Source organism: Stegodyphus dumicola, chromosome 10 (assembly GCF_044657685.1).
Source record: "Stegodyphus dumicola isolate Sdum_Otavi_A_Nest chromosome 10, ASM4465768v1".
Classification (NCBI taxonomy): Eukaryota; Metazoa; Arthropoda; class Arachnida; order Araneae; family Eresidae; genus Stegodyphus; species Stegodyphus dumicola.
The window spans coordinates 153,515,598-153,537,271 of NC_140777.1; the positions used below are offsets into that span (position 1 = coordinate 153,515,598).

General features: G+C 33.3%; 1 protein-coding gene across 1 annotated transcript in view; it reads right to left on the reverse strand.

Moving 5' to 3' along the window:
• Nucleotides 1-21,674, reverse strand: part of LOC118190198 (uncharacterized) — a 206,935-nt gene that overhangs the window by 101,808 nt on the left and 83,453 nt on the right. Inside the window, exon 3 of the mRNA XM_035360876.2 lies at nt 2,894-3,178. Within this exon, the coding sequence (XP_035216767.1) occupies nt 2,894-3,178 (285 nt within the window). The remainder of the gene's footprint in view (nt 1-2,893; nt 3,179-21,674) is intronic.

Genomic DNA, 21,674 nt, shown 5'->3' on the forward strand with positions numbered 1-21,674 from the left:
GGCTGTCTTTGAGGACGACATCAGAAGAACTGAAGAAGATAAGCAAAGACAGTGTAAGCACTATTGTTCATGAACACTTGGAAAAGTGGAAGATTTGTGCATGGGTTTGTACCGCACTCCCTCACAGATGAGCAAAAGCAAACTCGTCTTACCAGAACCCGTAATTTTTTAAACCATCATTAGAATCAATGGTATGGTGTCTATCGGGTTACAGCCGAACACATCGCGGAAAAAAACGTCGCGGAGAAAACAACGCAAAGCGAATACTTCGTGGAAGAATACATCGCAAAGAGAAAACATTGCAGTTCCAAAATATCGTGATACAAAATGTCGTGGCCTAAAATAAAGCGGTTCAAAAGCTTCGCAATTTAAAAACATCGTCGTCAAAAACTTCGTGGTAAAAATAAAGTACCTACAAATCATCGCATACATGTGACACATTTCCCATACTGACATATTATGTAACTGACTTTCGTCATAACTAACAAATCGACATTCAAAAAATTGATTGTACACTGTACAGAAAAATGTTAACGACATTAAGAATAAACGGAAACAAAACGATATATAATTTTCACTAAAATAATATCAGATTAACAAATGTGAAAAAAAATTTCATCATTAACTAACCAATTTTTATAGAGGTAACCTTATGCAGTTATTTATCTTCCTTTTTATAAGCATTTTTAGACTGTATTTTTGATAAAAAATTATCAGTAAATCTTTATAAAAAATGCTAATTTATTAATAACCTTTGTTAATTAACTATGTAAATTAAAAATTCTATTAAGTTCTATAAGTTGCGTTAGCTTCCTACTCATTTTCAATTTTTAAATGATTACGTTGACTTCTTATTTTTCAGCAAACATTTATTAATTCGTTCAAAAATATGAAATATAAAAGTAAAAGAATCCCTCTTTCCTTGTTTCGTTCCCAGATCATTATACGAACATGCACTTACAACTTTTAAAATCTGAAAACGCATCTGTGCGATGTTATCGTCATGCGATGATTTGTAGGTATTTTATGTTTTACCACGATATTTTCGACGATGATGCTTTTGAACTGCGAAGTTTTTGAACCGCTTTATTTTCGACTACGATATTTTAAAACTTTTTTTATTTTGTACCACGATATTTTAAAACTGCTATGTTTTCTCTTTGCTTTCTTTTCTCCCATGATGTTTTATATCACGAAATTTTCTCCGTGCGTTGTTTTCTCCGCGACGTTTTCGTCCGCGATGTTTCCGGACACCGTTTATCGTCCTTCCCATCTCCCAAAAAAGTCAGCTGACAAAATCTATGATTTAGACGATGTTGATCGCCTTTTCGATAGCAAGCGCTTGATCCATCATGAATTTCCACTCGAGGGTCAGACCGCCAACGCGAAAGTTTACGAGGGAGTTTTGAAACAGCTGCCCTAACTCATGCAGTCAGAACTGTACTGAAGTGGATAATGGAATTTCCTCCACGATAACGTCTGTCTGCTCACTGCGATCCGCACGCTTAACTTTCTTGCTGAACGCAAGGTGATATTCTTCAACACCTTTATTCTACAGATTTGGCATCGGCAGACCTCCTTTTGTTTCCCCGCCTTAAATTAGCTCCGAAAGGCGTACGATTCGCAGACGTTGCGGATATGGAACAATGCATGATCACGGTGTTTCGAGCGATTCCAGAAGCCTTTGCTGATAGTTTTCAACAACTTTCTCAGAAGTTTGTTGTAAATAATGGGGATCAGTTTGAAGGCCAGTAAAGGTATTTTATTTATAACTCTTGGTTTTTTATTATCTGAGGCCACTCACTGAACTTTTTAGACACATTTTGTATTTCAGAATGAAAGTCTTTGCGAGGGACATCATAAGGAAAACTAACTTGTAATCACATTTCAGATGAGGAAAATCCAATTCATTCAGACTATTCAGCCGCCGGAAACTGAATCGGGAACAACAGTCATATGCATATACTTATGGGCAATGCCTAATTTTCGCAGGGACAAGCGCGGCCCCTGCGAAAATTTTACCTGGTTTCCACTCTCAAAGGATCTTAAAATTCTCCTACAGTACCTAATAAGAGTGTGTAAAGTTATGCTTTTTTCAGTTCTAGTCTTTAAAGCTGTACAATTATAAATAGAACCCGAGGAAAGAAATGATTTTTTCACTCGTAAAAATAATTGAAATTTTTTATTCTATATTTTCTTCTCACACTTGATTGAACTTAATGAAAACTATACTTGAGAGAATCACTAAGCAATTTTATTTGGTCTTATCTTTATAACTTAATTAGTGTTTATAGTAAAATCCAAAACATTAATCAGGCTTTTCTATTTCTTTTTGTCCAGTTTCTTTTAAAGAATGAAGATTCTGGTTTAAGGTGTGTTAGTTTATATTTTTGCAACATGTAATTAAAATGAAACCATGAAAAGAAAATTTAGAAAAAAATATGAAATACAGTTTATTGTTTAAAGAAATTTGAATAAAGAAGATAAAATTATAAACATATTTTACGACATACTTTGCATCACCACCATTAGCTTGTACGATAAAAAAATTAGGGAGTAGCTCTGTAACAAGTTTTGGCTTCGAGCTTTCGGTTTTGAAAATCAAGTTAATTTTATGGGAAGTTACTTTGGGCAATCTAAACACATGATTGCACAAGATATGATTGAACAGAAATATATACAAATCAATTATTTTGATATGTTAATATAAATAAAATAATGATTTTGTTTATATTAATATAAATTTCCAAGTTTTTTTTTTACATTTGCAACAATAAAACGTTGCTCCACCACATTAGATGATATACCTTGTCTTTGCTAAAATTGGAGGAAACATCGCAATCAGATGGTTAATTCATATTTTCAATAATATGAAAGATCAGTGTTTACTTACAGTCAGGTCTAGTCCCAAAACGGCCTACAGTGCTTCCTTGGCCGGTTTCGAAACGGTTCCACCCGTAAATTCGGAATTCATAATCAGTCCATGGCTTGAGTTCCACAAGAGTTGAACATTTGGAAGTGGCATCGGAAGTGATGTTTAAGAAAGAAGGCGCTCCGTGAGGATTTTCGACCTCCCGATATTTTATGATGTACCCGAGAACTTGTCCATACTCAGGTCGTGTCCAGCATACTTGAACAGTGGATCCCGTAGCATTGGCAGAACGGACATCACGAGGTTCTGTATGAGAAGTAAATACATTGAAAGAATATATGAAAGTATATTCATAAAATACACTTATTATCTATTCAATGCAATAAAAACATTGACAAAGAAATTTTCAATATCATACTAAGGTTCAAATACACTACCGTTTTTAGTTTTTAGTTTTTAGTTTAGTTTAGAGTAGAAAAGGCTGCCCTTTGATTTGGTGCCAAATACCTACGATGCTACCGGTTCTCTGGTAACCCACAATCGTCTCAGTTTCCCCAACGTTATTGCAGGCATTTTATTGTTACGTCCCAATGTTTTTCTTAAGTTTAATCTGATTGGAACTTCTTAGTTTAATGATCAAGGGCTACGTATCACGTATATTGAATTATTGTAATTTTAACTGCCATTAATTACCTTTGGTTTTAGTTTGCTAGCTGGTTTTAATTAATCGTTGTCCCGTCACTTCCACGAAGAAGTATGTCTGGCAAAATAAATACTCATTTTTTTCATGATCTAGAGCGAACGCGTAAGAAAGCTATAACTGATTAGTGCATGAATGTGGGTTTAATTAGGTTTTCGATCTGAATGTGAAATCTGTACGAAACAAATGCGTCTGGTACAGGGTAAGGATTAATCGATTACATGAGTGGGTTTGTCGCAAGAAAGGTGACTGGCGCTCATACCAGTCACCTTTCTTGCGACACCTTTCTTTGAGGGAATGTGGAGCCACAGTAAGCGTGAATTTCGTAAGCGGGATTTTCGGCAGTCGTCGGATGACATTTTTTTATTCCTCAGTTTCGGAGTTTATGTGGCATCATTAATATCGGGATCAGGAGAAGAAGGATCAATTTTGGGACTGTATGAATTAAATTTTGTTTGTCCAGCAGTCATCCGAGGATGACGATGAAACGTAGTCAAGAACACAACAGGACAAAAAAACGTGAGGTGAATATTGTTATTTTTCTAACATACATTTTCGTGTATTTTTCGGTGACGGATATCCTGGAACCACTGATTATCGGAGCCTTCTTGGCGTCTTAAAAAATCACAAAAAATATCAAGGGCACCCTATTTTAAAACTTACCCTGCTTTTTTGAGAATTTAAATAATATTTTAACCTTTACTGTATGATATATACCAGGTGAGACCAAAACCTAAGGTGACTGATGTCGTAATAATAATTGTATTACATATTTACATATAAATACATCACTGTCCTTCAAAGTAGTTCTCGCCGTCTACAATACACTCCTGACAACGTTCATACAAGTTCTGGATACTTTTGAAAAAGTCCTCTTTCGAGACTGTGTTACGTTCCTTGGTAACAACAGCTTGAATGTCTGAGATGCTTGAAAATCGGTGTCACTTTAGTGCCAATTTCAGTCATGGAAGGAGGAAAGAGCCTGCGTCATCATCTTCCCTTCATTTTGCGCGAGCAGACTTTTTCTAATGGATAAATTTACCTATGTCACATTTCTTTTTGTTCTCGATAGGTTTATTCTCGATATTTTAGACCCTAGTATTATCGTGCAACCAATCTTAGTTATTTAATTTTCATCTATTATTTGGCAACAGCAACGATCCGATTATGGTGTTGATGATCTGAGATATGTGGCACTGTTTGGGTTCTAAACATAATTTATTTATCATACTTTAGATGCATATCATTAAAATTCACCGAGTAAATAAATATGGAAACTTCTGTGAACAAGTAAATATATGCTTCTATTTCTGTTTGAAATGACACTGAAATTTTAAGTTAATTAAAGAGATAATAATAATACCGAATGCTGTTAAAATCTTCACATAACGTTTCTGCGATGATATTAATATCCCAAAAATAGTATCAATTTATGCGTAATATCACTCTTTATGAAGTTATCTTGATACTAACGTAAATGCAGGAAAGAACATTGTATCTAATTTATAATCCTAGTTAATATAAAATTGTTCTAACAAAATACCGTCTTTATTCCATCTACGAAAATAATCAGGATAAAGGCAAGTGAAAGATAAAGTGGTAGCAAAGAAGAATCCAATGCATAAAAGATATTGCGTGAATATGGATGAGTGCATATTGGATAGGCCGAAAGAATCTCAGCAGGAAAAAGAAAACACGATGTTGGGTACAGAGGGTATTTTGGCTAAACCAGCTATTGTGAAAATACTGTGCATTACATTCTTTGGTAAGGAAATCAAAACATATGCAAAAGTAATTAAAATGAAGTAAAATTTTACAATACACGTAGGAGTCATGTCGGAAGCACTATTTTTTGAAATAGTCTACTATCAGAATTTTCATAACGAAAATGCTCGCAAATCACTCCCATAAAGCTAAGTAACAAATAGAAATATGGAATTCGTCAAAAAATCTGTGTAACTCTGAAATTCATAACAAAACTGTCTGTGTAAATCAAATAACTAGGAACATCTATACTTCCTCCCTCTTGTTCTGACGGTATTTTCTCTACTGCAGTATCATTTTTTACCGGCTCACACGTTCGCATCTCGAAACATCGAGATGTGAATCTCGAATTGAGTCTTCGATTCGAAATCGAGTCATCGAAAGCATTTTTCTTTTGGAAAATTCATTCTGTCCAAGGTTCTACTGTATCTCAAAAGTGTATATCTCCTAGATTTCACGAGGGTGGATTAAATGCAAAAAGATTAGACATTAGTGTCACTCTGTGCAAAGAAACCTGATTGCATTGGACATTACAACTCAACCAGGAACACAGCCAATGGAATTAAAGCAAAGATGATAGTCCATGCTAATGAATAGCGCGATTTATTCCCCTGAATGTGATCTCGATGAGTTTTATGATAGAAAGAACTTGAGACCAGCTGCCATATAATACATATTCTGTAAAATAATTTCAAAGAGAAGATTTTATATGAGTATTATGTTTCTATAATTAACCGCAAGAGTTTTATATTGTATTACTAATGTGTAAATTTTAATGTATTTTTTATCTCATTAATAATATGGAGCACATGATATGGTAATACTGGAAAGAATAACAGTGAAAGGTTACAAGAACTTCCCCTAATGAATTAGTAGTTTCTGTTTGAGGATTAGTAGTTGCTGTTTGTTGCTGAAATCTGTGACGGTCACAGATTTCGTACTTTCAGATTCTGTAATAAAAGTACATATAATGATGCGCGTCCATATACTGAATTCTCATTTGACAGATCCTGCAAAATAATAGAATTGTTCCGATGTAGAAGCATGCAAAGTCACCAAATCTCGGTCTAACAATGTGTGCATGCGACAGGTTAGAAACACATGTTGCAGACCAGACTTCTGCAAAAATAAAGATCACTGAAACAAGACATGATCAGTAGTGTTACCGTAGGAGTGGGCTATCATTATAAATACTACATGTCAGCTCACGACGATTGTTTGCTATCTAAAACACATGTTCATAATGAAAAATATTGTAGAGACATTTTAAGGTATTTCTGGTATTTCTCCCGCCTTCCTAGCGTGCCTTCGTGGTGAAGTGCTCCTGTACACTGGGCCGGTATTCCAGAGGTCCGCGGTTCGATTCCTGGGGAAGGCGATTTCTCATTTTTGATCTTACTTGCTTCTAAAAAAATACCTAATGTCTCTACAACATTAGGTATTTTTTGGAAGCAGGAAAGATGAAAAATTAGCAATGCCTTCGCCAGCAGTCGAACCACGGACCTCTGGAATATGCGCCCTGGGTGCAGACCACCACACTACGAAGGCATGCCAAAAAGGCTGGAGAAATACCTTATAATATAAATACTAATATTATTGCTGAGTATATTAACCTTATTTCTCTGTTTATGATATAACTTATTCCGTGCGTTTGTACATTTTATTAAACATCCGTAGAACATTTCTTTGGTTTTATTAGCAGTTATTAATTTGTTCCCAAGTTTAGAGCAATATGTTTATAAACAGTATTTTATGAAATCCTAATGTTATAGAAAACACTATGGTAACGGGCTGTCAGTATATGGCATAGATTTTGTATGCCACATTAAGATATCCTTATAAATTTTGAAATTTATGTTCTGGGGTAATGTATTAGCATCTCTTCCATATTTATTAACTTATCGCGCCTTATACTTTCAGGTCCGCAGCCAGATGCGCAAATGAAGGAACTGCCCGGAGTGTGGTTTTAGATATAAGATACCATGCATTATTCGACTGGAATACATCTTTGAGGATAAAAAAGAAAAAATAAAAAAAAAAGGAGGCTGCAGAATATCTTACATAAGTTTTGGTTAAATATAGCGTATAGCTTTTGGGTGTAACAGAAGAGAGAGATGAAGGTTCTAGCATTGAATTACACGGCATATTATATCCAATGCTGTGCAGTGCCTGTATATACGATTTCAATTACGTTTATTATTCTCGTGCAGGCAGAATAAAAATTACATACAAAGTCAAACTACTTTGATAGCATGAAGCCACAGTACAACAGCTTGGTGAAATGATTTTTTGATGGTCTTGGCAATGGTAGCTAACGAGTTCCTAGTTCTACTTTCCTATCCTATAATTAACAATATAAGCAGAAAGTAGCTCTACCACAGATAACTATTACTGCCCACAGTCAATTGTGGCTTGGGAGTTCGGTATAATGCATCGACAGATGAGGACATATCTATGCACTTTGATGCTCTTGTCGTCAACAGGATGATATCTGAAACAATGAGGTAACAATGCTACGCTGCTAATGCATCCAGATTCATGTGAATCAAGATATGCAGGGATGAACTAATCAGATATGTGAAAGGACTATGAACATATCTGTTCCCAAGCAGACCATATGATTAGGCTCTTCGTAATATCTGGTTCAATTCATCTTGAATTCCTACCAGACTAACTATCGAAAGCTTTCAGCTGCATTAATTCCTGCGTTGCACAGGACACTATCAGAATGGACACCGCCGCAGATCCTCGACATTTAAGTGACTATACTCCATGCATTATTACTTCTATATTTGTAAAATTCATATATTATACTTGCCTTCAGAAAGCTATTAACAGATGTACTTCTCACATAATATTGCATCTCTTTTAGATCATCAAGTTAAATTGAATAACTCTAGTATCTGAAAAGTATGCAAGTTAGATAACTGCGAGAAATTTTACATATTTTGAAACTTTCATCGACCTTCTGAAAAGGGATAGGTCTGTTTGCTAAGAATTCAAGAGTCGAACAATACCCAGCTAAGTCCAAAATTTCGAGAAAAAGGGCATTAAATGTTGTATGTGAAGTCATGCTCTTAAAAGCTTTCAGCAAACGTCAAGTTCTTGAGAGAAACAAATTTTTAAAAGTAAGAGTGTGCAAATTCAAAATAGTTCAATAAATATTCCTTTAATAACAAAAATACAAATAAATTTAGGAGAAGTTTTAGGTATTTGGTTTTTGAATTTACATTCAGTATAGTTATAGAAAATACTGTTACCAAATGGAAAAATCCATTTTCCACCTTTACAAAGCAAAAGGTTTTTATATATTAATAATAATTATATATATTTACGCATATTAATTACGAAACATTTTAATGAAATTAATACATATTTTTAAATATAATTGTTCATTAAGCTTTGAAAAGACAGCAACAAACTCCTGTAGCGTGTAACACTGCATTCTATGGAAATGGGCACTTTGAGATATAGTGATGCCAGCTATAGGATAAATACGCATTATCGCTTTTCATACATCCTACTGTTTATTAGTGGTACTCCGTATATACGTTTTGAAATTTTCGTTGCATATATAAAATAATGTTTCACCTTTTTAGTTCAAGTTTTCGTACAGATACGTTTTCGATTCGAAGGATATGAATTAAAGTCTTCTATTATTCTTTGCGAGTAACTTCGTTTTTAGTAATTAGGTGTAACATCTGAATTGCGATGCCTTTTGTTCTGTCCATCAATAAGGTACAGCATTCAGATATATGTGATGAAATGCAAATGATTTACTTCAATATATTTTCGAATTACGTTTGCTTATTTAAATAAATTTATCCTTAAAATCCAGTGAAATATCATAATTGATAATAATAACTTGAAATTTAAAACGTTTTGCATCATTTCATTATCGTTTCGATTAGAACAGGTAAATTACCAACACAATCAAGGAAATCTTACAAATTTAAACCTTACTAGTAACAAAATAATAGTTCCAGATAGTTGTGTTCGGTTTGGTTGCGGAGAAAACATGATTAACAATGATGATCAATAGTATATATTTTCAAAAATAGTAGTTATTTTACACGCGTTTGTTTTAAGAAGGTTTTACTTCTGGGTGATAGACGCGAAGCCTCTTTCTAGTGAAAATTCCAGGCAGTTTACAAACCTTCAAAGTAAGTTATCGCATCGACTTGCAAGAAGATTTTAAATCAGGGGATGTGAACTAATTGAGGACAGTATGGTTTCAAACAAGGACGGTTAACATTCGTGCCAAGCAATATGTTTGCACCAGACTGTATTAGCGGATGAATCACTATAAGATTTAATTATTATGAATACCACAGACGTTAAAACACAACTGCAAAAATGGGAATTTGCTGACATCTTTATATTTAAGACTTCCCATGATTTTTGGTAATGCGACTGATCAAACTGATGTTAATAACAACTTATTACAGCCGCACGGCGAAGACTTGCTTTTAAGTCTGGTTGTCTTTTGATTAACCATAATTGTATTTATTTTCACATATGAAATGTCTTATGTATACTCCTATTCCTTCGAATATAGCAAGCATGTTTCTTTGTGTGATATGGGTGTTTAATGAATTAGCTCCGTTGAACACCCATTAACACCTGAAATTTTGCAATGTCAAGAATTTCTGAGAACTCTTACTTTAAGGGGAAACAAATCATTCTCCAGTGGATGCCTGGCCATTGTGGCATTTGGGGCAATGAGCAAGCGGACTTCCTTGCCAGCTTACTACAACACCCCAATACAGCCATTTCTCATTGGAGGATTAAATTATTTACATTAATATTTTAAGAAGTCTTCAGACACGGAAAGCCGCAACATGATTGCTTTGCCGCCCACTTGCACTGCATATATATTTCAAAAATTTTCTATTTGCCCAATTTGTGATTCTGGAGAAGAAATGGACAGGGACCACTTGCTCTGATGTGGGGCTCTTCGTGGTCTTACAGAAGAGTCTAGATATTGGGAGACAAGAACGCTCTTTAGGCAATGCCTTCGGTCTTTTTGTTCTTAGTTCTACTGTTTGTAACCTCTGTTTATAAGATTTTAATTATTTGTAAATTTTTGCCTAGTCATTGGAAATAAAAAAGGGTCTTTCAACATATGTATAAGCATAGGTATTTGAAAGGAAGAAATAATTTAAACTCTCATTAAACGAAGCTATACAAATCCAAGGAAGGAAGAAGTCTAACAAATTAATTTTTGAAAATAACAAAAGACCTTAAAAGACATTACATTCTTAAAAATGTAAAGCTATTTAAAAGCCTATTTTCGAAATGCCATCCACTCATATCTTCAATAAACTCATTAAAAATTTGCCAAAATATTCTTTCATGTCGAAGTAGGAGCTTGTTGTAAAACCCCTTATGAAATGAGACTGATATCGTTCATGAGATCGATTAATATCGCATAAACAAACGTATTTTTGTAAAACCCTCTTTGAAGTTTTTTTTAAACCGTGAATTAAAGATAAATGTGGTTTTCTAAAGGCTTTCTTTCTTTTAAAGAAATACTTTACAAGTTTTTTTTTCTTTGAAAAAAGGAATATAAATAAAGCATTCTTAAGTGGTTAGAATGAAGAGTTATTAAATTATAAAACAAATAAATAACTGCATCCAATAGAAATCGAGTACACAACTTAATTTAAATGTTTGATAAGAAAAACTCTTGGCATAATATTGAAAAAAATTGTTTCATGCTTTGTTTTGTACGCCATATAAAGGACTTGTGATATATAAACTTTTTTAAAGCCTCGTTAAAATATTGAAACAAGTACTCTCTAAGTTCACATCCCATATGGATAAATATACCCTCTCTATATACTCTCCCATATATATATATACGCATTGTTGAATTCAATTTCATGAGAGGATACAAATCTAATTATTTAGTTATGCATATAAACAATGTCTCACTAAAACTATTGGACATTTCTAATTTCCGAAAATAATGTAAAAATTTTTAGTGCATTAAAATGGAGTTGTAAGATATGGTTTCCTTTGAAATATACATTTGCGTAATGTTCTTCCTATACTAAATATTTTATTTAAAACGATATATATTGAATATAAAATTAACCTTTTCTTTGGGATGGAAAAAACCATGTCAAAAAAGTCACAAAATAATTATTATTATATCAAGTTAAAAATTAATTTTGTTTATTTTTGTTGGATTGTTGCTAGCTTTTTTGTTTGGAACAAGCCTTTCCTATGCATTCTAATTTCGCATCTACGTTTTCCTACCAGAATGAGCCCACCAGCGGCCGAGCGGTAAAGACGCTGAACACTGGTAGTTCGGTCCGAGGTTCGAATCCCGCGAACGGGCTGGCTGCATGGGCGTTTTTGTGGTTTTCCCCATGTGTAACGTGTATACGAGCCAGTTTCCATTAGAACGTCCTCCACGAAGGCATCCCTCCCATTAGGCAGATAGCCCTAGTACGCTTTGCCATAATTAAATACACACACACACCTACCAGAATGAATTTTTAGAATTACGATTTACTCAAATTAGGTAGAAAACGAGTATTTAAGCTGAAGTCTGGATCATTTCAGTAGGAGAGCGTGTACCGCCTTCCAGCCTCGTTTTTTGCTATTAGTCTAAGCTTAATATTCTACGGCCGTACTTATACGTGCCTGCTAGTATACGCCAGTGATTTTTTTAATAAGTTTCGTTAGTTGATTTTGTGAAGCTTCGGCTGATTAATTTTATTTAGCTTTGGATTAATTTTAGATTTCCTATTTTGAGTTGAAGCCCAAGTCGAGACTTACTGTACACCTGTGAGGGAACAACTGTTAGTTCATTTTGAGTTGGAATAAAGGGTATTTTAACACTTCTTTGGACTTGTTGCTTACAAGAACTCAGCAGTAGTCGCTACACAGTTCTTTAGCATTCTAGCTTACAAAGAAATCTTTCTTTAAGAATCTTGCATTACTAATTTCAGTTCGTGACTTAAGAGATATCTTGTTTTCAAAATTTATATTTAATTTATCATCACATATGCTGGACAAGGTTTAAATCTGAACGTCACAATTTAAAATGTTTCTAAATTGAGTTTTCTGTTATTGTTTCTGCGTTGAAAATACTCTACCGTAGTCTGCCATTGCTTTATCTCGGTGATATCTTTACATTAAAGTTTGTACCTCATCCGCTTCGCAAAACGTTTGCAGATATTGAGTGTTAATTCTGTGTCAGAGCTTGCGTCAAAACTCTTTTGAAAATCATTTATTCATCAATCATTAGCTTTCACCGCATCTGTTGGTTTTATTTTTTATTTTATTTCTCAATTATATCATTACAGAGTGGTCAGTTTTCTAAGCTGAATTTTGAATATATATATAAGATAAAAAATATGAAAGCAAACTTCTAAATTTAATTCACTATAACCTATTTTATTTTTTATTTCATTTGGAAACTTCATCGCTCTGTCCTAAAAATAGCGCTGTAAGTCTAAACTGCGTCAGTCAAGTTAATTATGCGATCTTACGTAATCCTTAATGCAGATGCCTCTTGAGCAATCACCAAATTGTAAACCAAAACTAAAAACTGAAACTTTTCACTCCCTCTTTTTTTTTCTATGAACTGATGAGTCACTTTTGCTTGTGCTTTCCTCCTGGCCAGACACCTTTCTCCAATCATGTGTGTGCTGCTATATTCGCTTCTATGGCAATAATATCACAATTTGTAAATGTTCTTTAATAGGCACGAGTAGAGTGCCAAGTGAATTGTGGCCACAAAATGAGAATTTAAATAAATAAAAGGAATTTAATCTGGCTCGAATGCTTCTTCTTCAAAATGGATGGACGCTCCCCCCCCTAAGTATCAAGTATCTACGCTTTGCCCTGGCTGGACTGCAGTATGTCTGCTTCTTCGTTTTTGCTGCAAATATATAAAAAATGTAAGACTTTTGGAACAGTCACATTTAATATGCCGACTTGTGTGTAGCCGCAACATGTTGCTGAAAATAAAACTGAAGATTTAATCTGCCTTCGCCTCCAATTTTCTGGTCATTGCTTCTGAGTTTTGAATATATAACTTATATATATATGTATATAATTATTCATATAAATTTTCTCACACCAACTAATCACATGTACAGTTTTACTCTTTCGTACAAAAATTTTTTCTTGTAAACCTGGGCATCACTGTTATCGGTTCTTTTGCGCTCTGAGAGTATTTCACAAACGGCTCGTTAAGAAGTTGAACAGTAAGTTTAAATACATAATATTTTTCAGGCCGTCATTTGTATTTAGTAGCATATTATATTTTTTTAACTTTTCACATTAGTTTAATGTCTAATTTCTTTTGAGCATAAGTTTTTGCATACATATTTTTATTTGCTTTTCTCTGCCTTTTTCTTGGTTTTAATTATTCTCCATTTTATACACTATTCTTGTAAATATGTCCCATTATCGAGTCGGGGAAATCAGTCATCACTATATATAAACTTTAAATTATCTTAATTTTTCTGTTTTTGTGTATAGCAAATAATTAACTAGGTTTGTATTTAAAGACTCGTTGTGACGAAACACGATAGCCGCTAATTATGGTACATCCGATAAAGTAAAATTATTTCCTCTTGAGAAGTCAATTTTCATTTGCCAAACAAACAATAATTTATTTATAATTTTCACATTTGGTTTCTACTGTTGAAAAAAGTAACTTTCCTGTTTCATTTGTATAATTTTATAATGTATCACATATATGTTCAGGCAAACTTACTAAATTCGAAAGATGACACTCGGAAACACATATAGCGGTAAATTCCACAGATAATTTTATTCTTTGATAATGCACATCATCACTGTGAGTACGCTATGCACCCCACAGTTTTATACAGCTTACATCTTTTTAGACAATGAACGAATTGCGTGGCTAGCGGCAGCAGCAGGCAGAAGTAAAGAAAAGAGAGAGGTAGTAGCGACGCAATTACCTTTTATACCGGATTACATTTCAGAGCACATGATAGATTAGGGCATGGTTGTTGGGTTCAGATTTCATGGATAAGTGTGCATTAGAGATTAGATAAAGAATCTTTTCCAGAACTGCAGGGTGTTGAGTTAGAAAAATTATTGCTTTGTCATTTTTAGAATGAGGACGGGAGTTAAAGAGCTCTTATTAATTTATTTTTTGAAAGATAACTATTTTAACATTTTACACACACATACACACATATATATACGTATATATTACACACACATGCACACACACACACACATATATATATATATGTATATTAATAACTTAGAATAGAAGATACAGATGCTTGCAATTATAACCAATTAAAGAATTTTAATTCTTGAGAAGTACAGTGGAATATGAGAAGAAAATATAATGGGCGAAATCTGTCCTCGTTCGTTTGCCTTGATCATTATTCTACCTCTTGTAACAATATGATGGAAAAGAAATAGAGGTAAGAGGTAAGATGATTGCAGGGCAGCAAAACAGAACGGGAATGCGGTATGTTCAAAATGAAATCTTAGTTAAAAATTACTTAGTTTCGATGTATTTTGATTGGCTAACTGATAACTCTGTAAACGTTTTATTGGATGAATGTTTATGTAAGAGCGTCATTAGCGTTTCATAAGAATCATATGATATGTATTAAATTAGAAGTGACGTAGTTTGGAGCGATTTATTATAAGTAGTTTCAGTTTTTTAGACAGAAAGAGGAAATAGCCAGACTAAAATGAAATTAAAATGCATAGTTAAGGAATTATTGCAAATTAAAATTAGTATTTTGCTTTACATGTTTTGTTTGATATATACATATATATTAAATTATGTTTATTATTTTTATAAAAACATAGCTTTGAATTAACATGCATGAAAGCGAAGGTGTCGCGGAACACTTTACTCAAGTAAACGATAAAAAAATTTTACAACTACTTTATCCAGCAGAGAAATTTATTTACTCCTACTCAATTAGGCTATAATATCTCGAGATTTCTAAAAAAAATCCATTAACATAACGGAACTGCTGCATTCAAAATGAATTCTTTATAGTACTTCACTTTAATTCATCTCACTATAATCTCACTAACTGGATTAAAACTCAACTTACAGGTTTGGCATTAACTAAAATTACCAGTTTGGCGTCATATTTCTTACTTGAGTAAAAGTAATGAAGTAGCAAAGAAATATTATTTGTTTGGTACTTCATTACCTATTAATTATTGTTAACTGAACGGGGATTGTTCCCCTTGAAAATTGAACCAATTTCCAATCAATGACAATAATTACTTGGTTTATTAATTTTCATATTAAAAGTTTCCATTCTCATGATTCAAATTCAAGTTCCTTTAAAAACATTATTTTCGAGATTAAATTTCCTATTTCTGGGTTACTTCATTCAATCACATTCTACTAACTTTATATTAGGAGATAATATAATCAATATTACGTTAGTAAATAAATTATATATATACAAATTATAACGAAAGTCCAGTTTGGAAATGCAATAGTTAACTTTTGCAAAAATTTTTAAATTAAAGGTAAAAAAGAGAGAATTTATATATCTTTACAACATAAAGAATTTATCTAATCTATTTAATTAATATAATACGTTTACATCCTAAAAGAAGAATTTAGGATTTTCTTTTTTTTTTTCGCAATGGTGTTTTTCAAGTTGAATTTGATTTTTTGTTTGCTACTTCATTATTGCAGATTTACAGCGTTTAACTGGGTTTAGGTTTTGAACTTTTTATTTTGTATATTGTACTATTAATTATATACAATATATATATATGGTTGATTGGATAAAGAAAATAAATTCATTTGAAAATTTCATTGAAATAACTCTTTTGCGACTACTAAAAACATATGTCAGTTAATGCTACAACTACGTGTTTGAAAATAAAATATAAATCACATTTTTTTCATTAAAGTAGGGGGAAAAAGAATACGCTTTGCGATAACTTTATGAACCGTGTAGATTCTTTCGCTTGTCACCTTTGTGTAATCCGAAACAGATTAATAAGCCTAGCATTTCACACAAGCGGAGAAATTTCTCTCTCTTGGCAGAGCGAACCAGCGGAAAACTTGCCACTCCTTTCAAATCGAACTCACTGCCACTCTGTGCAGGCGCCGTTGCCCGCCAGCAAGAATAATGATATAATACAGGAATCGAGAATTTGCATAACAGGAAACTTGTACAGCGCTTCGTCGAGTCGCTTTGCTGAATGCCGATCAAAACATGAATGCGGACTCTGAGATTTTGATGGAAGCGGTCGATACTCGGAAAAGTTTCATTTCCATTTCGTTGCTTTTGTATGGTAGTTTTGTATTTAGCCTCGGTTTCGTGAAAGTTGTTGCTTTAGACGCGTTTTGAGTTGAGGATATTTAACAAATTTATGTCAAAAGATGTGTGGCAATTAGCAGAATTTATAGTTTCGTATGTATATAAAGTTTCAGAATTAAACTTGTTTGGGGAGATGAAACTTACTGTCAGCGAAATTTCCTACCAAACATTAACACTACTGATCTAGATGCTGTAAAAGTAGAATAAACTATTTAATATAACGATAAATTTAGTTTCATTTGTCAAATTGCATTAAATACATATTAAACCGAATTCCAAGCTACTTCTAAACGTAGAAAATGAATACTACATCTCATAAATTATAAAATACGATCTGATATTTAGTTAGAAAATTATTTCTTTTCTTTGATGTGGATTATAATTCTCACTCATGCCCGATGAATGAATTAACTTATCGGTTCCCATATTTAAAATTTTGTAGTTATTGATGCAAAGGCCTTCACCTTAAGCTGAAAACATTCGCCATTTTTTAAGCGACTAAACGAGCTTCACTAGTGTTATAAACATCATATGTAATCATAATCTTAATTGTGTATTCTAATTAATTGCCGTAATTTATGCACCAATAATGCACTAATTGTTATAATTAAGGGGTTTTATTAGACTTTGTTCAAAACAGATTTGGGTACAGAAATATCTATAATCTCGTTTAATGCACATATTAAAAATAACTTGCACTAGAATATAATTTCTTTGGAAAATATAGTTAAACGTTTTAATTAGCATAAAAGTAAAATAATTTGGGTGTAAAAATAATTTCTTTTTTTTATCTTGAACAGGATTTAAGTAACATTTTAATGAAGAATATTACTTTGCATCGACCTTTCGTGTATTTTTCTAATTATATACCGTACTTGACGGCATATAAGATGCACCCTTATTTAAAATGCCACACACCAGGAAAAAAAGTTTCAATAGTCTGCGCGACAGCGCTGTCGCGCGGTACCACAATAACTTTAAATGTGGTTTCTTTTAGTTCTCACGTTTCGTAAAAGCCAAATAAACAATCATTGAATGCAATTACCAAACATATTTTTATTAAGCAAAATTAACAAACAGCAAGCTATTTTGAACATATGTAAATTTTAATAATGAATAAACGAATGAACGGCAAGCAATCAAACATAATACAAAATAAAACAGAAACAACAACAACAACAACAAAAAAAAAAAAAAAAAAAAAAAAAAAAAAAAAAAAAAAAACAGATTTAAGGAAAACGTTGCCTATCATAAAATTAGACTTTAATCACTTTCAAAACCATAAAAATCTTTTTCACTATCATCATCATCGTAAACGAGAATATCGTCATCACTACTGTTTCCGTCATCGCTAGTATCACCTTCTTCGAATAATCCGTCGTTTTCTGTTCCGTCAAGAGTATTACTGATTCCGCACTTCTTAAAGGACTTAACAATTACTTCAGCCTTTACGTCCTCCCAAGACCCTTTTACTCACTCGCACACTTATAATATAAGTGTAAGAAATAAGAGGGCCGCTTCATTCTACCTGAGGGTGTGAGGGAGTGATGTGGCTCTCCTATCCACTTGTTCCATCGTTCTCGCACTTTTTCATTAAATGGCTTATTCACCGATACATCTAAAGGCTTGCAACTGGCTAGTCAGTCCACCAGGAATGACAGCTATCTGGGTTTTTAATTCTCTCGCTTTATTCTTTATGGTTTCAGTTCTATGGGCGCTAAACTGATCCAAAACCAAAAGAGAGGGTGTTCTTAAGAGTCCACTAGGTCGCCTCGCCCATACGTTCTGTAACCACAGTTTCATTCCAGCTTCATACATCCAGCCTTTCGGATGAACATGAACAATTACACCCGTTGGAAGTTTTTCTTTCGGATGAGTTTTTCTTTTGAAAATGAAAAACGGCGGTAGTTTTGTGCCATCAGCACAACATGTTAGAACTACCGTATATCGGGTTTTTTCATGACCTGTGGTTTTTATGGTTATTGATTTAGACCCTTTAATACTCACAGTCTTGTCGAATGGTACATCAAATGTGAGTGGAATTTCATCCATATTTCCTATTTGACCGATCTCAAAAGAAGTTTTTTTGCGTTCATTTATAACAAACCTATGAAATGCTAGTATTTTTTCTTCATAATCTGCTGACATTTTCTGTGCAATAGTTGTTTTTGTGCGCATTGATAAGCCTTGCCTTTTCATGAACCAGTAGCACCTGCCCTCAGACCCTGAAAAGTTCTGATTCCCATGATTTTCTGCAAATCCTTTGGCCTCATTGATTATCATTTTGGTTGAAATACTTATCCCAGATTTCCTCTTATCTATCGCCCACATTTTTTAGGCATTTCCAAGTTCAGGACAAGATGGAGGTGGGCATCGAAGGTTATGTTTTTGTTTTTTAGCAGCTTTCAGTTAATCTTCCTGCAGTCGCCAAGTACGTATAGTTTTTTCGGTAGGTGGTGGACCGAAATGCCTTGCTGCTGCTCTGTTTCCATGCACTTTGGCGTAGTTTTACACTCCTAGTTTATATTGATTTGTAATCTCTTGTTTCCTGTAGTCATATTTTCTAGGGTATTTTTTTTTAAACAAATAGTTTTAAGCACCGATACCGATACGTTTATACAGGGTAGCACCGATACCGACATGTGTGTCGGCTGAGTCAAAGAAAGTCTATGTAAAGAAGTAAAGGCTCCATAGACGTAATGTGACCGTCGAACCTGTTCGAACTTCGACATCAGCTTCGAGCTTTGGCTCTTTTCGGCGACAGATATTTCACGCATGCGCAAAATAATTATGGCAGAGAGAGAAAAAGTTATGCGTGTTTAGACCTTTATTCGGGCTAAAAATAGCATTCAGTATTGAAAGTTAACTTGTGTCCTTCACGTATAAGACGCAGGTAACTTTTTTGAGACCAAATTTAGAAAAAAAAAAGTGCGTCTTATATGCCGTCAAGTACGGTATTTGTTTCTTAAAATAAATAATGTCTGGGGTATAGATAGATTATTATAAGCTTATTACATTTTATGAAGTAAAACATGTCTCGAGTTTCTGTTCGTGAATTTTTGAGTGAAACATTTCGATAAAAATAGAATTTAGCAAAAGTTTTTAATTTTTTGGGAATTACCCAAACTGTTATAGTAAATGCTCATTATTCAAATATTCTAAGATGTGCTTGTTTTTATAACTAAAACAAAAATTTTATGAGAATATGCAAAAAAATATTTATTTTAGAAGCATGAATGCTAAAAATAACTGTGACTTATAGCAATAGCTATTAAGCTTGAAGAAAAAATCTTTAGGTTGTTTACAAACTCATTATTAAAATATAAAAAACTTTTATATCGTGACGTTTAAAATTTACCTTGAAAATACATTAGCATTTAGAAAACGTCAAATTAAAAGCGTTTAAAAATTGTTTATGAAAATTTTACACGTATTTTAAGCTTTAAATTAAATGTATTCACTATGCTGAGGAGCAAAAGATTTAACAACATTTTCCGGGCATTTTTATTCTATTTTATTTCTGAATAACATTTTAAATATTTTAAAAAGCTCGTACTCAGAATAATACCCATTTTACGCAAAAAATTCTACACTTTATACTGGTAAGTAATTTACTATGGGAAATCATGTGAGGATAATTTGTATTGCAAAGATTGCTTTGCGACGGACCGGACCCACCAGCGGCTGAGGGGTAAAGTCGATGAAAACTGGTAGTTCGGTCCGAGGTTCGTATTCCGTGAACGGGTCGGCTGCATGGGTGTTTTCGTAGTTTTCCCCATGTGTTACATGTATACGAGCCAGTTTCCCTTAGAAAGTCCTCTACGAAGGCATCCCTCCCCTTAGGCAGATAGCCCTCGAAGCTTTGCCGCAATTAATTAACCTAACCTAACTTTTGCGACGGACCAACGTTTAAACAGAATTAACAATGTTATATAAATAAAAACTCTGATGTGGACCCCTCATCACTTCCTTGCACGGCCTATTAAATTATATACATTATTTGCTACATTTCATTTAAAATTATTTCCTCCAATTTCAATAGAGATATATTCAGTATAGATACTCAATCAGTTCAATTCCTACTTCACAGCAAGGCAAACATGCTCATTAAAAGTTGTAAGTCACAGAAAAACATAAAACTCCAAATACAGTTAAAAATAAATTAAAAATTGTTTTACAATTAAAACTAGTTTCTACTTAAAAACAAGCAATTCGTCTAGCGGGCAGAAAGACAAATTTTTCGGTGCACAAAACTGAAAGTTTACTTTCAACTCGGCAAAAGGACACTAAAGTTGATACAAAAACTTACTTAGTTCACTGTTCTACTAAGAATTTTAAATGTAAACTAATGGGGCTTCGTTAGGTTTAATACCCCTTAAATAACTTTTAAATTGCCGATAATTCTACAGCTATTGCATGTAAATTAACTAAAGGCATAGAAACCTTAACCGAAACATAAAAGCAATATAATTCAATCACTTTTAAACCAAAAAATTTACAATTTACCAACATATAAGAATAAAAAAATTGAGCCCACAGAGCAGGGTATAAGAGTAAATGTATACATATATATACATATATATATACTTTTGATGCTGGCGATTGAAATCAAAAACGGAAGTGCACAATTACATGTTATAGCAGTCCCAAATACATACGTATGTATTTTACAATCCGTAAATCCTTTTGCAATCCATTTTGGGAAAAAGTGTCCTTTATTCTGTCCGTACAGGTTCAAATTCCTCGAACGGGCTGGCTGCATGGGCATTTTCGTGTTTTTCCCCTGTGTAACGTGTTAATACGAGCTAGTTTTCCCCTAGAAAGTCCTCCACGAAGGCATCCCTCCCGTGTAGTGCCTTAGAGTATACATAAATGATTATAATAATAATATTGTATCCGTACGTACAGATGTGACTCAAAAATCTCGTTCAAAATGGATATTTTCGTTGAAACATGATACCCAAAATTTTTCGCGATTACAATATTTCCGTTATTTCCTATATGGAAGTAAAACTGACAC